This window comes from Schistocerca nitens, chromosome 2, assembly GCF_023898315.1.
Source record: "Schistocerca nitens isolate TAMUIC-IGC-003100 chromosome 2, iqSchNite1.1, whole genome shotgun sequence".
Lineage (NCBI taxonomy): Eukaryota > Metazoa > Arthropoda > Insecta > Orthoptera > Acrididae > Schistocerca > Schistocerca nitens.
The window spans coordinates 410,631,569-410,652,913 of record NC_064615.1 but is presented as its reverse complement, the minus strand read 5'-3'; the positions used below and the strand labels follow the sequence as shown (position 1 = coordinate 410,652,913).

The following is a 21,345-nucleotide window of genomic DNA, read 5'->3' as shown; positions in this document are numbered from 1 at the left end:
AAAAGAAACGTAATGGATAACTTAATGGGCTCTATGTATTCTCTGTTGTTTTCATTCTCAGCAATTTACCATAAAAAATTTATCAGTTTATCAAGAATATCCGTTAATAAGTTTTCTTTGGCCATTAATGAGATTTAACCTTTTCAGTTCCTCAACTCCGATTCTATACTCTGACTTCATATATCGTGGATGGTAACTCATTTTCATGGTTCCATATTTTGATGGACTAAGCAAGTGACATGACATATTCCTGGTATCCTGCGTGAACACACTGTAAGGATTATGTAAGGTGGTGGTCTAATGTGGATCATCCTTCACGCTGTACAGCAGCTAGCCACAAGAAATTAAAGATGTGAACTAAGCAGGCAGAAAAAACATTTATTAAATAACATTTGTTACACTGTAAATAAACATATAAAAACGCTATAGATAGCCACTTAATGTCATTGAGCATGTAATACATAACTTGATATCCATCGATGAGTAGTATGTAACAATATCTGACATAACAAGCCTTGCTGTACGGTCAAAGGGTAATTCACACTGGTTGTCAAGTCATGTCACGTCACGTGTAAACGCTCCACAATGCATTTCAAATGGGGCCTCCGTAGTCATCGTCAACGAACCGTCATGTAACGTCAGGCCGTGTCAAGATTTCTTCGGATGAAGGTTTTGATGGTGTCATCGTCAGCTAACATAGGAAGTTGACCAATTTTCGCCGCGTGAACTAGAGTTACAGTAGTGGATTTCGTGGTTTTGTCTCTTCTTAATATTTATTTTATTATTTTGCTTTGTTTTTCTGGCAAATTGCATATGTTCCGTGACGAGACGGATATTTTTTCCATTGAGTGTTCTTCCGCAAAGTCAAATACCTGACTAGGAAAAGTTATTTAGATTTGGGATAGCAGAACAGATCTGACGCCCACTCTGTATATAAATAAGAACATAAGTCGATGAAGCAGTTTTCATTAAAGAACATTTTAAGTGGTAAAGTCAGTTAGAATGAAGGAGAAAAATACAAATGTTGGTGACGTTATTAGTAACGTAAGAGAAAAATTATAATGGAGAAGGTAAACGTATTCTATTTATTCCTTTGTAAATATCATTTGAGGTGTTTGTATGTATATATATATATATATATATATATATATATTTATTGCCAGGAAATAAATGTTAATACTTTAAAATGTTGTTTCACTTCTCAGCACTTTACTACACAAAACTGATCAAGATTTTACGCTGCTTTGGGCATTAATAAACTATATCGCTGTTAGTTCCTCAATTCCGACACTATACTCCGACTTTTTGTATCACGGATGGTAACTCATCATCTCATGTTCACCTTGTGGTACTGGGATATGCGATTTGACACGACGTGACGGAAAGGACGTTGTGAATACACTCCGACGTGACGGTGGTGTGACGTGACGTGACGGCTAGTGAGAATTGGCCTTAATTATAACACCTATAAATTTTTTAAAATATTGTGTATGATATGTCATTTTGATAACATTCAATGTAATAGCCACTGACTACATCTATACATTGTATATTGTACCACGGCTGAATAAATAAATAAATCAATCAAGTCCACTGTTCTGAATGGCTAAATTGCAGTAAGCACTAGTTTTTTCCCCTCTGGCATTTGGAGAATTCCCATCATAGGAAGTAATTGTAATGTCTTGGACTGTGTAATTTTCCGGCCTTCTACTGGATAATTAAATACTCATCTATGCCTTCGATGTTTTGTTTTGCCGTCTGATATACTCTCACAAATCAGAGATATTATTTCTCCTGAACGGCAGACTATCACGAAACCATGCTTTGAAGCAATGGTGAATATAGTGGATGCGCAATAGATGTAAAAATATCATGGCAGCTGGCTATACGGATTTGAGGCAAAAGTTGCAGCTGAAACAGAAAAGTTTGAAATCTCAGCAAAAAGAAAAGAAGTCAGTTTTGTCATTTCACTTACCTCTTTAAGATATTCTTGAATGTAACTGTAACGATGTAGTTGATTTGTTGTTATACTGAATACTTCCAACAGTCGGCTTAATTTAGTTTTGCGAGTTGCTGTAACTAACGCATTACACTGTTCGTGACTGTATGTAATATTACGTGTTCTGTCGTAGAAGCAACAGATTCGGTGGTATATTTTGCGCTTAAACTATGTACAGTAGTGCAAATTAATATTCCTTAATAGTTATTTAAAAATGCTTGACATTTACGGTTGGAAAGAAGTATTGATGAAGTTGTGGGCCATAAATTCAGTCGAGTACATTACATCGAAGGGAACAGCGTTTACGAGACTTGTCAGACTTTTTTTTTTTAAAAAAAAACCTCGCTTTGTTGTTGCGGGCAGGTTTAAGTAAAGTGAATTTTTCTTATATATGAAATCTGTTTCTCCAACAATCGACTGCTGTAACCAGTAGTAATAATGCCAAAAATGTACTTGTTACTATGTCAATGAGAAATGTTTTCGCATAAATTTGTTTTAAACTGCAATGTTAAATTATGTGGGACTCTGAAAGGAGACACGGACCACATTGTGAGCAACAGTAGTTGTGTGAAACGTTTTCAGTTGGTGACGTTTTCACATTTTTTCAGTATTTATGACCAAAAACGTATGTAAATATTTGTGTTTTTATGGATTTTGAACGGCTTGCAAGAGTGGTGATACCACTTGTTTCTTTTTGCAGATACATTAGCCCATCATATCATTACTCACCATACAATGTGGATGAAAATTTAGTGCTCTTGAAGCAAATTCATACAGGGATTCAGCAGAGAAGATTGTTTGATAATGATCAGTGTACTGCCATTGAAAATAAAATTGATGAAGTGGTCGAATTGGCAGACAAAGGAAAGTACAAACCCTGTACTGTTGACAGGGCACCGTTACGGAACAAGTGAGTACGAAGTGTGCAATACATCTTGTTGTGAATATACCTTTAATTCACTTTAATAAGTTTCGCTGAGTGCAGTTTGGTAGTTGACATTTATTGTAAAATTCCTCATGCAGTACCTGCCATCTAATTTTCCATTTCGTGTAACTGGGGGATATAGGAATGACTGTTTTATTCAAATTTTAAAAGTGTTCTAGTTGGAATATGGAAAAGATTGTATCTGCTTTCCTGGTTTGAAGATCATTAATACTGCCTTTCTTTCATTGTCCGGTGTTTTGTGAAAACTTCCTGAAAGGACAATTATTGGATTGTCAGTATCCGTCAATATATTGCAGCTTACTTATAACCTTATGTACAGTTGATTGTCACAAATTCCTTCATTTTTAGTTCTTAGTTACTTGTGTAACAATTTAGTTTACAGTTAGAAATCATTATGCACTTAAGCCGATAAATCAATACATTCATCACGATGTGTTATTCCTTGTTCACTCTGAGGACGAAGTTGATGCAGTGGCTGATTTGTAATTTAAATTGAATGGTACTGTTCAGTACTGACAGCTTTCTCCAGTGCAATCAGACTTAGCTAATAGATGCCATCATGTTCAGTGTGTTTGTATACTGATGAATGAAACTGTATTATTATGTATCTAAAAACACAGATGATGTGACTTACCAAACGAAAGTGCTGGCAGGTCGATAGACACACAAACATACACACGAAATTCAAGCTTTCGCAACAAACTGTTGCCTCATCAGGAAAGAGAGAGGAGAGGGAAAGACGAAAGGATGTGGGTTTTAAGGGAGAGGGTAAGGAGTCGTTCCAATCCCGGGAGCGGAAAGACTTACCTTAGGGGGAAAAAAGGACAGGTATACACACACACACACACACACACACACACACACACACACATACACACATACATATATCCATCCGCACATACACAGACACAAGCAAGACATTTGTAGAGGCAACAGTTTGTTGCGAAAGCGTGAACTTCGTGTGTATGTTTGTGTTTGTTTGTGTGTCTATCGACCTGCCAGCACTTTCGTTCGGTAAGTCACATCATCTGTGTTTTTAGATATATTTTTCCCACGTGGAATGTTTCCCTCTATTATAAACTGTATTATTAGTTACATATACTATGAAGTGGGTGTCACTTCATTGTGATCGTAATCACAGGGAACAGTTAACAAGAGAACAATATGGCTACAGTAATGTTGGCATCCTGGTGTAATGTTGAAAGCTGAGGTTGGTTGTAACTGGAAACAGTTGACTGTTATTCCAAAGTAGAAACAGCTATTTACATCCTTTTAAAATGAATAGTTAATATGTAATGTTTTTGGACATTTTAGGTCAGCACAAAGGTACAGTCTTAGGAAGACTAGGCTGGATATTTGCTCATCTTTTCTCTATTTCAACATAGTCGTGGAAACAAAAGATCGTGAAAGGCAGAAGATGAGAAGCAGCTACATATAGGCAAAGTGATAGGGAAAAAAAATAATCAAAATGATGTGAGCAGTTAAGAAATGGGAAAGGAAATAAAGTTTGGAGGAGCAAGTCAAGGTAGATGAGGAGCAAACTAAGTTGTAAATAAATTACCATCAGCTCAACAGTAAGAAGTGTGGACTGTGTAGATACCCATATTGTGGTAGCATTTGGGAGTGAAAATTCAAATTATCTGAATGGTAAAATGAAGTTAGCTGTTTCTACTATTACATTCAATAGCATATTAATTTTCTTTTAAGTCCTTTAGGTGACAAAGGTTTGTTTTTCAGCATAACAATGAAATACAGGCCAGTAATCCTCTTTGGGAATAACAGTGAGTAAACCTGCGCTAAGTGTATTGTGTGTCTACCATGAGGAATGGGGTGATAAATATTCGTACCAAAGAATCAGAAGAAAATCAGTTACACATCATAATTTTAAGCGTATATCGAAAGGATATGCAAATGGGAAATGGAGGTGGTGTATTGGTTGCAGTAGACAAAAGTTTCATCCACAGAGATAGAAATGGAAGCTGAATGTGAGATTGTTTGGGCAAGACTCAGTATCAGGGATGGGCATAAAATGATTGGATCCTTCCATTGCCCACCGGACTCATCTCCTGATGGAACCAGAAACTTTGGAGAAAACCTCAGTTTACTTGTACATAAGTTCCCCAGTTGTACTGTAATCGTTAATGGAGATCATCCAACAATAAATTGGGAAAATTACCGTTTTGTTAGTGGTGGCCATGATGATGAGTAATCCAGTGAAACATTACTGAATGCCTTCTCTGAAAACAGATTGTTCAGAACCCCACTCATGATGGAAATGTATTGGATCTAATGGTGGAAAAATAGACCTGACCTCTTTGAGGATTTCCACAGGACAGGAGCATGTAGGAGAATTGTGGCTCAGGTGTAAAAGAATAGTTGACCATGCAATGGATAGATATGTACCCAGTAGAATAGTTCATAATGGGAGGGAACCCCCATAGTATATAGGCACTGTAAAGAAACTTCTAAACAAACAGAGATCACTATGTAATAGATATAAAACAGTGTAGTGCTGTAGATAGAGATATGCTGAATGAAACATGTTTGGCTGTCAAAGAGAGCAATGCATGATGCCTTCAATGAATACCATAGCAGAATATTGCCAATTGACACATCACAGTAGCCAAAGAAATTCTGGACGTATGTAAAGGCTGTTAGTGGCACCAAAGTTAGCATCCAGTCCTTAACGAATGAGACAGAAACTGAAAATTGAGGGTAGCAAAGCAAAAGCTGAAATGCTCAACTCAATTGTTCCTTTACAAAGAATTGCCACAATTGAATCCCCAAACAACTGAAAAGTTGACTGAAATAAGTATTAGTGCCAGGGTATTGAGAAACAGCTGAAATTGTTAAAATTGAACAAAGCTCCAGGCTCCGGTGGAATCCCGTTCAGATTCTATACTAAATTTGTGGCTGAGTTAGCCGTTCTTACTATAATCTATTGTAGATCCATTGAACAAAAAACTGTGCCCAGTTCTTGGAAAAAAGCACAGGCCACCCCTGTCTACAAGGAGGACAGTAAAAGTGATCCACGAAACTACTGTCCAATACCCTTGACATCAATTTGTTGTAGAATCTTAGAACATATTCTGAGCTCAAACATAACGACGTATCTTGAACAGAATGACATACTGAAACCTATGGCTCAAGGCAGCCAATTAGATGCAGTGTTTCTTGATTTTCGAAAAGCGTTTGACTGAGTACTGCACCTATGTCTATTCTCAAAAGTTCAGTCTTATGGGATACGAAGTTAAATTTGTGACTGGATTGAGGACCTATGATAGGGAGGACACAGCATGTTATCTTGGATGGAGAGTCATCGTCAGATGTAGAAGTAACTTTGTGTTTGTCCGACGGAAGTCTGTTGAGATCTTTGCTGTTCATGCTGTATATTGATGACCTTGCAGACAATATTAATAGTAAAATCAGGCTTTTTGCAGATGATGCAGTTATCTGTAATGGACTACTATCTGAGAGAGACTGCATAAGCATTCAGTCAGATTTTTGTGATTTCAACATGGTGTAGAGATTGGCAACTTGCTCTAAATGTTCAGAAAAGTGAAATTGTGCACTTCACAAAACCAAAAAGCATAGTATCATATGACTATTATATCAATGAGTCACTGTGCATTTGGCCAACTCATACAAATACCTGGGTGTAATATTTTAATATTTCGTACGGATATGAAATGGAATGATCACATAGTTTGTCATGGGTAAAGCAGTTGGTAGATGTTGGTTTATTGGTAGAATACGGTAGAAGTGCAATCAGTCTGCAAAAGAGATTGCTTACAACTCACTTGTGTGTATCATCCTAGAATATTGCTCACTTGTGTGGTACCCGTACCAGACAGAACTAACAGGGGATGTTGAACATATACAGAGAAGGACAGTATGAATGGTCACAGGTTTGCTCAGTGTGTGGAAGAGTGTCGTAGAGATACTGAAGGAACTGCACTGGTAGACTCTTCAAGACAGAAATAAAGTATCCCGAGAAAGTCTATTCACAAAGTTTCAAGAACCGGCTTTATATGATTACTCTAGGGATATATTGCATCCCCCTGTGTATCGCTCGCACAGGGGTCGTGAGGATAAGATTAGAAAAATTTCTGCATGCACAGAGGTATTCAGTCAGTCATTCTTCCCACACTCCATCTGTTAGTGGAACTGGAAGAAACCATATATTTACCAGTGTCACTTATAGGGTTAATTACTGATACAAGCCCCCAGCTCAGTGTATTTTGTGTGCACTTCTGTTTTGCGTAAAATGTCAGCAGGATACTATCTTGTATTCTAGAACCTGAAGATGCTGAGCACTGTCAGCCCCTCTTCACCATGAGCTCTGTGAATTCTGTTCTCGCAGTGTGTCTCAAGAGTAGTGATTTTTGTGCAGTTGCCTACATAACATTGTTGGTATAGGGCGAGGCAGAAAGGACGGATGTTTTTAGAACAGCTAGTATTCAGGTCAGGCCGTCTGAGTGGGGGGGGGGGGGGGGCGACATGGTAACGTATTCGGTAGCTCCTGCCATTTTGTTTAGTCAAGACTGTGGACTCTGCAACATCGTGTTTTTAGCTACGATAGTTTTGTGCGCAATAGTGAGTCTGTCGTTGCAGTGCAGCGTGAGTTTCGGCGCGATTTCAATCTCGCTAGACATGATAGTATTCCCACTCGTAACACCATTTTACGTTTGGGAGAATCATTTCGAACATGAGGAACAGCTATGAACAAAAACCTCCAGGAGCACTTTGCGCAGTTCAGACACAAGAAAATGTGGAAAGAGTTCGGCAAGCCATACTCTGTAGTCCTGGCCGATCTGCTAGAAGACACTTGGCTGAGCTGCGCCTCAGTAATCGCTCGGTAAGGCATATTTTGCATACTAACCTAAAATTTCATTCCTACAAAATGCCCATTGTGCTGAAATTAAACCCAAGGGATTATGAACAGCGGGTAAATTTTGCGTGAGAAATGGAGGCCATATTTGAGCAAAATGCCAACATTATTTTGCTTATCAGATATGAAGCTCATTTCCATTTGAATGGAATGGTAAATCAGCAGAACTGTCATTATTGGGCCAGTGAAAACCCAAAACTGCTGCTTGAGAAACCATTACATAGTACCAAGGTGACTGTTTGGTGTGCTGTGACAGATACAGATGTTACTGGTCCATACTTTTTCCAAGACAAGAACGGAACACTGTAACCGTAACCTCTGAACGATATAGAGAAGTGACCACTGAATTCTCCCTACCTGAATTAAGAAGAAAACGTATTTCCTATCCAGCGAGTGTGGTTTCAGCAGGATGGAGCTACAGCTCACATGGGAAGATTTACTATGGAAGCAATTAAGACCATTTTTCGTGGTAGAGTTATTTCCCGGTTCGGGGACATTCATTGGCCTCCTCATTCCCCTGACCTATCCATGTGTGACTACTTTTTGTGGGATTACTTCAGATCATGTTTGTAAGTGCATAAACAACGTACACTTGAAGAATTGAAGGAAGCTGTTCGTGTTGAAATCGTCCAAATAGACAGAGGCATGTTACAGAGAGTTGAAACCAACTTCAGAGAGCGCCTTGAGAAGTGCATTGCTGAAACCGGCCATCACCTGGGAGACATTGTTTTCAAGCATTAATTTTGTTAAATGGCAACATTATTTCAGTGTTATTCTGTAATTAAAAATTGTTTTGAAGCACTCCTAATGATGTATTGTTCATCTGAAAACCATTCATCTTTTATGCCTCACCCTGTACAAACACATAAGGGAAAAGGATAGCCCATGTGATGCATGTATCATCTCAGTTTTAGTAGGTTAGCAAAAGTATTTTGGATTCTTCCCATACCAGCAGTTTTTGGGTATGCAGTGGCTCATCTCACTTCTCTCGTGGTGTTATCTGCTTGTAAGAACATCCAGCCAATAGAGGGGAGCTCATCTTGGTGGTACTTCCATGAAATTAAATGATACACATATTAAAAAAAAAGTTTTGTGTCACCTCGGTTTTGAGAGTTCCGGAACCTGTACAGAAAATTGGAATAGAGATCAACATAAACATGATTTCTGCCCCTTTTTATTGCTCATGAAAATCACATATTGCATGGCGTACCACCATACAGCGAGACCTTCAAAGGTGGTGGTCTAGATTGCTGTACACACTGGTACCTCTAATACCCAGTAGCATGTCCTCTTGCATTGATGCATGCCTGTATTCATCGTGGCATACTATCCACAAGTTCATCAAGGCACTGCTGGTCCAGACTGTCCCACTCCCAACGGCGATTCGTCGTAGATCCCTCAGAGTGGTTGGTGGATCACGTCGTCCATAAACAGCTTTTTTCAATCTATCCTAGCCATGTTCAATAGGGTTCATGTCTTGAGAACATGCTGGCCACTCTAGTCGAGCGACGTCGTTACCCTGGAGGAAGTCATTCACAATACGTGCATGATGGGGGTGCGAAATGTCGTCCATGAAGACGAATGCCTCGCCAATATGCTGCCGATATGGTTGCACTATCTGTCGGAGGATGGCATTCACGTATCATACAGCCATTACAATGCCTTCCATGACCACCAGTGGCGTACATCGGCCCCACATAATGCCACCCCAAAACAACAGGAACCTCCACCTTTCTGCACCTGCTGGACAGTGTGTCAAGGCGTTCAGCCTGACCAGGTTGCTTCCAAACACATCTCTGACGGTTGGTTGAAGAGAAAGTGATGCTAATCCTGAGCAGTTCATTGGCATTTTGTTTGGCCCATCTGTACCGTGCTGCATGGTGTCTTGGTTGCAAAGATGGGCCTCGCCATGGATGTCGGGAGTGAAGTGGCACATCATGCAGCCTTTTGTGCACAGTTTGAGTCATAACATGATGTCCTGTGGCTGCACGAAAAGCATTATTCAACATGGTGGCGTTGCTGTCAGGGTTCCTCCGAGCCTTAATCGGTAGGTAGCAGTCATCCTCTGCAGTAGTAGCCCTTGGGGGCCTGAGTGAGGCATGTCACCAACAGTTGCTGTCTCTCTTGTATCTCCTCTATGTCCAAACGACATTGCTTCGATGCCTGAACACTTCCCTTGTTGAGAGCCCTTCCTGGCACAAAGTAACAATGCGGACGCGAACGAAACGTGGTATTGACCGTCTAGGTGTGGTTGAAGTATAGACAACACTATCTGTGTACCTCCTTCCTGGTGGAATGACTAGAACTGATCGGCTGTTGGATCCCTTCCGTGTAATAGGCGCTGCTCATGCTTCGTTATTTACATCTTTGGTCGGGTTTAGTGACATCTCTGAACAGTCAAAGGGACTGTGTCTGTGATAAAATATCCACAGCCAACGTCTACCTTCAGGAGTTCTGGGAACTGGAGTGATGCAAAACATTTTGTTGAAGTGTTTACAATATTAATGTTAGTAAAAGCGCAAAAGGTTTCCAATTTAGAGTTGTTGCCATGGAAACAGTGCGTAAGAAGCAAGTGCCAAGTGTCTAGAACCAGCCTATTTCAAACAATGATTTTACTGCTTGAGATGGATACACCATATATATTTTTTTCTAAATTTCAAGTAAGGGGGCTGTAACCCACAACAGATTGAAATACATCACACTCAAAATTTTGTTAAGGGCATTGTCTGTCGTAAAATAGTGAAAATTGAACCCAGAGAATTGCGGGAAAGGCAAGTGAATGTGGTTTTCACAGAGATCACAAAAATTGAAGAAGTTAAATTGTTCGTTAAAGAAAATTAAATTATTTTTTTTTTTTTTTTTTTTTTTTTTTTTTTTTTTTTTTTTTTTTTTAATTCCGCCTTCCAGGTTTGCTGCTGTAAATTGAAGGGTAGGCCGAATGTAGGAAGCTAGGAGGAGCAGGTGAGGTAGAACATGTGGTACTGCAATTAAGTGGTTTTAGTATATCTCAACACGATACTTGAGAATATCAGTTGTACTTAACTTTGGCTGAGATGAGCACGTAGGTGCGAAGCCGCACAGACATCAACGCTGTCAGCTACTAGCAGTTGGACAAACTATCACTGAAGTAGCTGAAGTAACAAAGTCTGTTATGGCTAGCCCCCTATGAAGTAGAAACTAAGTTGCTTGGCCGTCAGCTTGGAATCAAATGGACTGAATCCAGAGCGGCGCTCGTAGAGATGCACAGCGCTGGCTAGAGGGCACTGTCGTCGGTTTCGTAGTGCCAACCTACGAACTTGCACCTATACCATGGCATCGTAGCTATCGATATCACGTCCCTCCCCTCTGAAACGATGCACCACCGATGAGTAGGGCTTCCGACGGCGGTTGGAGGGACCAGGGGCGGCGTAACTGAGGGGGCGCATAGAGGAACTACCGGGGTGCACTGTCCACCTGCGTCCCCTAATTGCTTGCGAGGGGGCGAGGAAAATGCCCCGTGGAAAACCTGCCCAGGCTGCGCATCACCGCTGGGTATGCTTGGATGAGGAGGCGGAGCAACGATCTCCATGGGTGGCAGCGTGACGGCAGCCTCTGCGTCCATCGGTTCCGGCACCGCAGAGGAACACGACGACTGCGGCCGGAGGTGGGGCCATGGGGCTGGCGAGAGGTGCCAGTCCATTGCAGGTGACCGGACCTGCAGCGGCAACGGTGGAGCCTCAGTCGGTGGAGTCGTGGGCTGAGGTGGCGGATGCCGCGAAGCCTCCAATTCTGCCAGAAAACAACTAGCGGCAGAAAACCAAGAACGGCACAAACGGATCTGGTTCTGGTGTTGCTTGACAGTGCCAGAGGGACCAGAAGTGACAAATAAGGCGTGGCCAAGCTGACGAAGAATGCGCCCCTGCTCCCAGCGCTGCCTGCCAGAGAAAACGTGATAGAACACCAAATCTGCAGCGCCAAGCCAGAACGATGCGAAGCAGCAGGAGCACATGGCGGCGGGTGCAAAAGCTGCAGGAGCGACCGATGGGCTTGGCCATGTAGCAATTCCGCTGTGGAATGGGTGCCGCACGTCTGGCAACAATATGAAGCAAGGAAAGGCCAAAGCGCATGCTCGCGAGATTGCAAGGTGCGCAACTTGCTCATGGTTCGACTGGGGGTGGTACGGGGCTGAGGTCAGATGGCGAATGCCATTTGCAGCACAGATCGCTTCAAACTCTGAGGACACAAATTGGGGGCCATTGTCGGAGACAACAACTTAAGGTTCTCAATACAGAAAATAGGCGTGAAAGCCCGAATAGTACTCGCAGGTGTAGTAGAAGACATAGGCATAACAAAAGGAAAGTTGCTGTACGCATCAATAACTATCAGCCAGTGGGTGTCCCAGAAAGGACCCGCAAAATCAATATGAATGTGCTGCCAATGCGCAGTAGGAGTTGGCCACGGAAATAAGTGTTGGTGGGGAGCAGGTTGATGCTCCGCACAAGAGTGACAATTAGCAAGCAAATTCTCAATTTGTTTATCAGTGCCGACCCAAGTGCAGTGACGACGCGCTAAATGCTTCGTCCGCACAATACCCCAATGACCAGCGTGCAGCAATCGGACAAGGTACAACCTCACAAGACTGATCATTGTGAGTTCATAACAAGATAACACCGTGGTGCACAGACAAGTTGTGACATTGCGCAAAGTAACGTCGAACGAGTGGATCACGAATCTGCGTAGCAGATGGAAGCCATTGAGTACGAAGATACTGCAAAAGAATCTGCAAAGAAGTATCGGCGGCTGTCGTGGAAGCAATGCGACGAAAGTCCACCGGAAAACCATCAGCTCATTTCCTTATTTTGCGAATCAATAAACATGCAGGACAGTTCAGAAGAATCAAACACCTCGTCAGGACCGATAGGCAGACGAGACAAAGCATCAGCATTGCCATGCCGGGCCGTAGGCTGAAACAAGATTTTGTAATTGTAGTAAGACAAAAACAAAGACCAACATTGCAACTTTTGTGCATTATGGGCCGGAACTGGCTCTAACGGGTGGAACGATGACTTCAAAGGCTTATGGTCAGTGACCGAATAGAACTTTTGACCGTACAAAAAAAAATCATGAAACTTCGTTACTACCTATGCAATAGATAAAGCTTCTTTCTTGATTTGAGAATAGTTTTGCTCGGCAGAATTGAGCAACTTGGACCCAAAAGCAATCGGGCAATCGACAGAATTAATGCGGTGCGAGAGAACCGCTCCAATGCCGTGAGAAGATGCATCGACAGCCAAAACAACTGGTTTGGAGGGATCGAAAGGAATTAGTGATCACTCAACAAAGCAGACTTGAGCTTGTGGAAAGCAGCGTCAAACTCCAAAGACCACACACAAGGAACGTTCTTATGCCGAAGGCAATGCAAAAGTGCTGCAATCTGCGTTGCATTTGGTATAAACCGACTATAATATGTAATTTTGGCCAATGCAGACTGAAGTTCTTTAAAGTGCGTGGGTGCTGGCAAGTCTCTAATCACACTGAGATGTGATGGCGAGGGGTGGATACCCTGACCATTAATCATATGTCCTAAATACTGAATCTCAGTTTGAAAAAATTTGCAGTTGTCTGTGTTACACTTTAGTCCTGCCTGCAAAAGTACAGTAAATAAAGCAAGCAAATTCTGCAAATGTTCGTCAGGGGTGCGAGCTGATACAACTATATCGTCCAGATAATTGGAACAACCAGGGACAGTGGCACACAACTGCTGCAAATAAGACTGAAAAATAGCAGGATCTGAAGCACAACCGAATGGAAGGCAGTGAAACTTAAACAATCCAAGGTGGGTGGTGGTCACAAAATAGCGCTGCGACTGTTCGTCAAGCGGAATCTGGAAGTATGTGTCCCGCAAGTCAATAGTGGAAAAGAATTTTCCCGCACCAAGCTTATCAAACATGTCTTCAGGAAGCGGTAAGGGGAACATTGCTATTACTGTCTGGGGAATTACTGTAGACTTAGTCAGCACAAATACGGAGACGACTGTTTTCTTCACACGCACTATAGGGGAAGCCCAATGTGAAGCAGAAACAGGTTCAGTGACACCACTGTCTCGCAAATGCACAAGTTCAGCAGCTACGGCATCACCCAGTGTGTGTGGTACCGGGCTTGCGCGACGGAAAACAGGCATGGCATTGTCTTTAACTACAACATGCGCTGCAAAGTCTGTGGTGCAACCAAGGCCATCACAAAAGAGTTCAGCAAAATCATCATATAGTGCAGCAACACCGTCTGCATGGTCACTAGCATTGCCTGAATTGTGAGGCCAAAAAGTTCAAATGCCTCCATGCCAAAAATGTTTGTAGCATCACTAGAGCAGAGCACATGGAAAGACACTATACATGTCATTGCACCATACGTGGCTTGCAAACTATACATGCCGAGCACTGAGATTTCCTGTCCAGTAAATGCAGCCAGCATGGAATGCGAATGATGAAGCGGGGGCGAACCAAGCAAGTCACACGTTGATTTGTTCAGTAAAGAAACTGATGCACCAGTGTCCAGCTGCATGCGAACAGAACGTCCACAAATGTTCAAAGTCACAAAAAGTTTTCTCTCATCTTGCTGAATGCGAGAGGAAGTGTCTGGCAAAACTTGAGTCATACAATGAGCTGCAGAAGCACATGAAGCAGAAGGCTTCGAATAAATGGCATTAATGTCCATAGGCTGATGTGAATTATGAGCATGGTGGTTTCCATTGCAGTGACACCCACGCGAGTCACGTGAACGGGAGAAAAGTTGGGAATTAGAGATTCTCTTACTACACAAAGCTTGCACATGTTCTTTCTTATTACAAAAATAGCACTGTGCTTGACGGGATGGGTAACTGTCCTGCAATTGGGCGCGAAAGCAGTGCGGACAATATTTCAGTTTCTGAGTAGGTGTCTGATGGGAAACTTGTTTACTTGCACGCGAGCGGTGTGGCGTGCCGTGCTGGGGCTGAGCGGGAGGGCACGTGTTGTGCCGCGCTAACAGTACACACACCCGGGGCCATGTCGAAAATGGAAGTAGCCATGTCTAATGTATCTTGTCTGTCTAGCAAGTCCACTACTTCTTGCAAAGACGGGTTTTCAAATCTGAGGATTTGTTCACGGATGCGGTGATCCGCCACATTCTGCGCAATAGCGTCTCTAATGATTGTATCCGCATATGAGTGTCCACACGGGCAATTAAAGTCACAATCAGAAGTTAGACCCTGAAGGTCCGCTAATCAAGATTTATTGGACTGAGTAGGGCCACGCTGGAGACAAAAGAATTTGTAGTGTGCAGCTACACATTTACACTGTCACAGAAGTGGGAGTTCAAAGCATCAATCACTTCATCATAAGTTTTAGTTTTTGGGCAGGTGGTGGGAAACAGAAGGCAAGTCGCTCTGTACCTGGAATGTTGTATGCTGCGAAGTGTGCCTCGAGCTGGGCGGTGTATTCTGGCCAGCATTCAATGTCAAGATTGAAGGCGCAAAATGGCGGCGCTGGAGGCGTCAGCAGTGGTACTGGTGGCGGCGGCGGCGGGAGGTGCCGAAGTAACTGCAGTTTGTACTGTGACAGTCAATTTATAGCAGCAAGCAGCTGCGTCATTTTCTGCGCCTGAAAATGTACAAGATTGGACAGTGAAGCCTGTTCCTGCGGCGAAGCCATGGTTTACACAAATGAAAGTCTTATAGCAAATAGGGGAAGCATTCATACGCAGACGCACACAGGCAAAGGGACAAAACTAAAGCAGAACTTTTTGTATCCCGCCTGGAAGGCGGCTGGTGGATCTGCTCCTGTAAACTGAAAGGTAGGCCAAATGTAGGAAGCTAGGAGGAGCAGGTGATGTTGAACCCGTGGTACTGCAATTAAAAGTGGTTTTAGTATATATCAACACGATACTTTAGTACATCAATTGTACTTAACTTTGGCTGAGATGAGCACGTAGGTGCGAAGTCGCACAGGCATCAACACTAACAGCTACTAGTAGTTGGACAAACTATCATTGAAGTAGCTGAAGTAACAAAGTCTGTTATGGCTAGCCCCCTATGAAGTAGAAACTAAGTTGCTTGGTCTTTGGCTCTGAATCAGATGGGCTGAATCCAGAGTGGCGCTCGTAGAGCTGCACAGCGGGCCTAGAAGGCGCTGTTGTCGGTGTCTGTTTCGTAGTGCCAACCTACGAACGTGCACCTATGCCGTGGCATCGTAACTATTGATATCACAGTTTCAGGTCTCCGTTGCACAGTTGTATTGCAGCAGATGTACTGTAATTGGGTTTGTGTGTCAAACGTTGAGTAGTTGTAAATGTCAAAATTTTGGATATTCAACTATTGCTGAAAGAGCTCAAATTTCCTGTTGCATAGTGTGTGTGTGTGTGTGTGTGTGTGTGTGTGTGTGTGTGTGTGTGTGTGTGTGTGTGTGTGCGAGAGAGAGAGAGAGAGAGAGAGAGAGAGAGAGAATATGGTTGTACACATTCAAATAAAATTATAAACTACCTAGGTGGTCATCCAGTATGGAACAGAAATTGCCCTCTCTGTTGAGAAGAATGTGTTCTGAAGCTTAGTATCAACAGGAAAATAAATTTTACTGAAGTAAAATAGCATGCAAGACAATGTAGATTCTAGCATATACTGAAATCCCTTATGTTCGCTTACATACGGATTTTGAGGATTAGATTAGAATAATTACTACAAGTAGGAGGCATTCAGTCACTCATTCTTTCTGCACTCATTTAAGGAACAGGAGGAAACCCTAATAACTGGTACAATATGGGACGTACCATTTGCACTCACCTCACAATGGTTTGCAGATTATGGATTTAGATTTGAATGTAGATCCTCTTTTCATAGTAATCCTCTAGTAAGGAAAAGAAATTTAGCAAAAAGTAATTTCAGTAAAACCACTTGATTTAAGAAACCCTCATAGACATAATAAAGTGACTCCCCTAGTCATTCCTTTGTATTTGAGACTTAAATACACCTCATGTGGTTTGGCAATCGAATCCCACCTTCATTAAGGGTAAAGTTCCAGATAACTTCATTTCATAACAAATCATTCCCCTCTACAAGGTTATAGAGTAGTGTTCAGCTACTGACTCAAAGTTCTGTTAACCTCTGTGTTACAACTGTTGTTTAATGGTAAGTAAATACTGATCTTTCATCAAGTGACTGCATACCAGTTTTGATGTGCTTCCCAAAAAAGAACAAAGCAAGCTGCTTAGAGTGAACTGGACACAGTAGGCTACTGTCATCATCGTGGGTTTCTTTATGCTTCCAGTGTTGCGTAGCTATATTAAATGTTGATTAACCACATCACTAATATTTCCGTATTAGAGCCCTCAATGCAATTTAGAATGCAAACTTTCCCATAGTAAAAAAATAAATGTCACTCTTCAGTAGAAGACAGTTTGGTGATACTGCAAAGATTAAAGTCTGTGCAATATGGACAGAACCATACAGCTTTTTAAGTAACAAGGAAAACCTCTGACAAATATTAGGAGATTTGGAAAAGTACATAGTGAGAGTTCCTGAATGCCATCAGTTGAGTCACAAGAGAATTTGTTAAAGACAGGTAAAAACCTAAGGTTATTTCAATTTTATTACCTGCCATGACAGATAGAATCTAGTTACTACACACATCAAAAAAATGTTTTGCATTACCCCAGTTCCCAGAACTCCTAAAGATAGACGTTGACTGTGGATGTTGTATCACAGACACAGTCCCTTTGATGTTCAGAGATGTCACTAAACCCGAACAAAGATGTAAACAACCATGCATGAGGAGAGCCTACTAGACGGATGCGGTTCGACAGCCGATCAGTTCCAGTCATTCCACCAGGAAGGAGGTACACGGCTAGTGAAAAACATTGGTTAGTTCCCATTACAGACGAAATTATGTTCAAAGTGGAATTTAACGTGCTCAATCAACAGAGCGATCCTTAATTAGTGAAGTGTGATATTCGTTTTATCAGTTTGTACTTCCGGTTGACGTCGCAACAAAACGAATACTGCGCAATGGTAATTTGGGACCGTTCTATTGAATGAAACACGCAATTCTGATTTAAAAATCATTTTGTTTGTATTGGGAAACACTGTCACTCTCCATTGATGCTGGACACTGAAACGTGTGACCAGTGGAATTTGTTTGAGCTGACTTCAGCTACATGTTGTAAAATCGAATTTTCAAATATCTGCCGAAACCCCAGAGAAAATGCGCCCATAGGAGAGATAACCAGTGTATGTAAATAAGTGTTTCCCTTGCATCTAACTCAACAGGAAGTGGCCAAAATGTATAGATATGAAATACACCCTTGTGTATAAGAGGAATTTTTAATACACAACTTAAATGTTACTAGGTCAATTACTTTACGCAACTGTTAACCATTGTCCACTGTAAATGCTATTGGGAGTCTCTTACCTTTGTCACCTTTCGTCAGCTCCAGATATTTGCTACTTGCACAGGATTAATTAGAAGCAGCTGTAAAATACCTTTTTGTGCATTTACAATTACTATAATTAGCAGATCAGTTCCTGTTCAAGCTCATTTAAAATAGACATTAGCTTCCCATTGATGAGTCAAAGCTATTCCTAGATTGTATTGTATGTTAACAGAGGATTTCATTCCTTATGTAATGATCTGTTCATTTCTCTCTTTAGAAATTCCTGTATAATCAAAACTCATTAAGGTGGCTTGTTGTGACTTGTTCCCTAGTTAATCTAACACATCAAAGTTTGCTTTAAAATAAGATGTGCCACCTTCATCTAAAGTACCAGATAATACCTTATTGATTGAACCCAAAAAAAAAAAAAAAAATCAATAATTCATGTGTGGGATTGACAGGAATTTTGTAACTTGTAGGTGGGCCATTTCATGCCAAGTGGCCTAATTTCAGGAAAAGTCCCCACAGGACCAACACGGATTTTGTCACATGTGTTCCCATTGAAAATGTGTAAAGTTGTAAAACTTTTTGCCCTCTGTTAAGTGAAATAATAAAAAGAAATATTCTTTGGGCAACTTTCAAATCAGTATTTTGGAACAAATTAGCCAAAAATGATAGATGCTGGAGAAAAAGTGAAGCTTAGCTTTTTATATCTCCAGAACTAATTACGGGATAAACCTGAAACTTTGCATGTGATAACCTACCAATGCAAAGTCTTAGAAAATAAAATTTCATTCTCCTATTGCTTTCCAGTTGTTTGAAAATTGAGGTCAAAGTTGACAGTTTTTGAAAAAATGCCAAAAATGATTATTGTTAGCCAACTTTTACAATCTTCTATAAATTCTTTTAAACCATTTCCATTAGAAAGACCCTGTTCTAAAGGAAAAAACTAGATTTTATTTTACAATGCAAACGTATAAAGCCATAAGAAAAGATGATGGTGGAGGCACACTGAATATGCACCCATATTCTGCTGGTACTCAAATTAAATTGGACATATTTTATTATGTTCTACAATTGTTTGGTACTTTCTGGGGAAGCTGATGCCAAAAGTCCTGACGACAAGGAAATGAGATCGGGTCAGAACAACTTGGGCGTGGGTCTTTTGTCACTACTCGTGATATGTTTTAGCCTGTTTTTCTGCTTCAGAATATAGATGTCTATTGCCAAGGCATTGGAGACCATGGTAGTAAAATTGTTGCATAACAGCTCTGACACACCTAATGTAAACACCTTCAAGTTTTACATCACTCTCACTGTGTATAAATTTTGGTGAAATTCATATCAGTCTGCCTGACATTTTGTCAGAAAGAATTCATGTTATAGAGAATTTTTAATGTGTATTTTATTGTGCAGTGCTATTGAAATTTAACGAACATCATATTCTGTATGGGCATGGTTTAAAATTTATGTGGAACATTAGGGTACTGATGAAAAATTGTATAAATGTGTTGCTATAGTCCATGATGGCTCAATCACTGCTGGTTCCTTTTAAAGTGAGAAAACCAGCATCCCCGACACTGTAAAGGGGGAGGGAGGGAGTGTACACCCAATAGCTGTGCTACAGCAAACACGGGTGAATTTCTTTACCACAGGTTCCCAAGCCTGATGATACAATTTCTTAAGTGTCAGAGGCCAAAGCTAAGGAGAAGTCTCTTTTAGGAGCCTAAACTTATGTTTACTTCAAGCTTCATTTTTTTACAGGTTTCATTAATTTGTTGTTTAATGTCATGAGGAAAAGTATGCTGCCAGATGATGTCGCTGGTGATGCTGGAATAAGTGCAAGAATGTGCTTTTCTAGAACCCAGCACTTGTCTCTCCTTGATGGCTAATAAAATGAATTTGCTGGGCCATGCGGGTGCATAAAGCTTACTAAAGCATCCTTCTGCTCTTTAGAAGTCTCGCAGATAATTCCAATCCACCAGTGTTTTTCATATATGCTTGCAGCATATTGTCGTAGCTGGAGGTTCAATGTTAATATATCTGCTTCTCTGTCGTTACTAATTGTGACCAGAAATAATGCCGCATCACTTGAAACTCTGCTTACCCGAATTGTCATGTCATCATTTGGCAAAAATTATTACATTTGCTTCCATCAGAAAAGAAGCAGCCAAACAAAATACAGCGTTAAAGAAGAAAGATTTACACATGGGGGTCATTCCATGCCAAGTGGTCTAGAGGCTCCCACATGACCCTCATGGATTTTGATGAAATTTTGTATGAACATTCACACATGCTCTCAATGAACACTGGTAAAGTTTCAGTTTCAGAAATTCAATACTTTCGGAGATACAGTCACTTGTTTAAGACCATAGCACAGCTTTCTATAGTGCATCCTTGAATTTTCAGCAACTTTCAGATGAGATATCTCTGTATTTGCATGAAAGAAACAAAACTTGGCCATCTTATACAACTTTTAGAGCTCTTTAAAGTAAAATATCAAGAAAAGGATTTCTGAGCAATTTTCATATAGATAATTTGAAGCAAGGTTGGGCGAAAAAATAGCTGTTTAAAAAAATGCAAACTTTAGTTTTTTATGTCTCCAAAAGTCATTGTGGGATGTACATGAAACTTTGGACACCATAACTCACCAACACAAGGTCTTAGAATATAAAATTTCATTCTCCTATTGCTTTCCATTATTTCACAAATCTAGGGTGAAGTTGACGATTTTTCAAAAAGTGCTAAAAATGGGTATTTTTAGTCAAATTTTTCAAAAAAGTGTTTTCTCCAAACTCTTCTAAACTATGGTCATTAGAAAGAGCATATTCTAAACTATCTAGAAAAGTGGATTTGGTTTTGCAATGCAAGCATATAAGGCCATAAAAAGTAGCATCATCAAAGAGGCGCACTGGAAGTTTGAACACATTTTTCTGGCACTCAAATTATACCTGAAATCTTTTATTTTGCCTTATACATGTTTATTAATGTCTTGGATAAGTGAAATAAGAAGTCCTGATGAATAGGACCTAGCTTAAGTCCGAATAGCAAAAGAATAAAAATAGAAACAATGTTATTTCTTAATTGTCACCTCCCCCCCCCCCCCATTCTCTCTCTCTCTCTCTCTCTCTC

General features: G+C 40.9%; 1 protein-coding gene across 2 annotated transcripts in view; it reads left to right on the top strand.

The window, feature by feature from the left end:
• Positions 1–1,786: 1,786 nt before the first annotated feature.
• Positions 1,787–21,345, top strand: part of LOC126236267 (RNA demethylase ALKBH5-like) — a 116,168-nt gene continuing 96,609 nt past the window's right edge. For both annotated transcript variants that reach the window (XM_049945423.1, XM_049945422.1), the window contains exons 1-2: positions 1,787–1,952; positions 2,700–2,909. In XM_049945423.1, the coding sequence (XP_049801380.1) occupies positions 1,849–1,952; positions 2,700–2,909 (314 nt within the window). In that variant the 5' untranslated portion in view covers positions 1,787–1,848. The remainder of the gene's footprint in view (positions 1,953–2,699; positions 2,910–21,345) is intronic.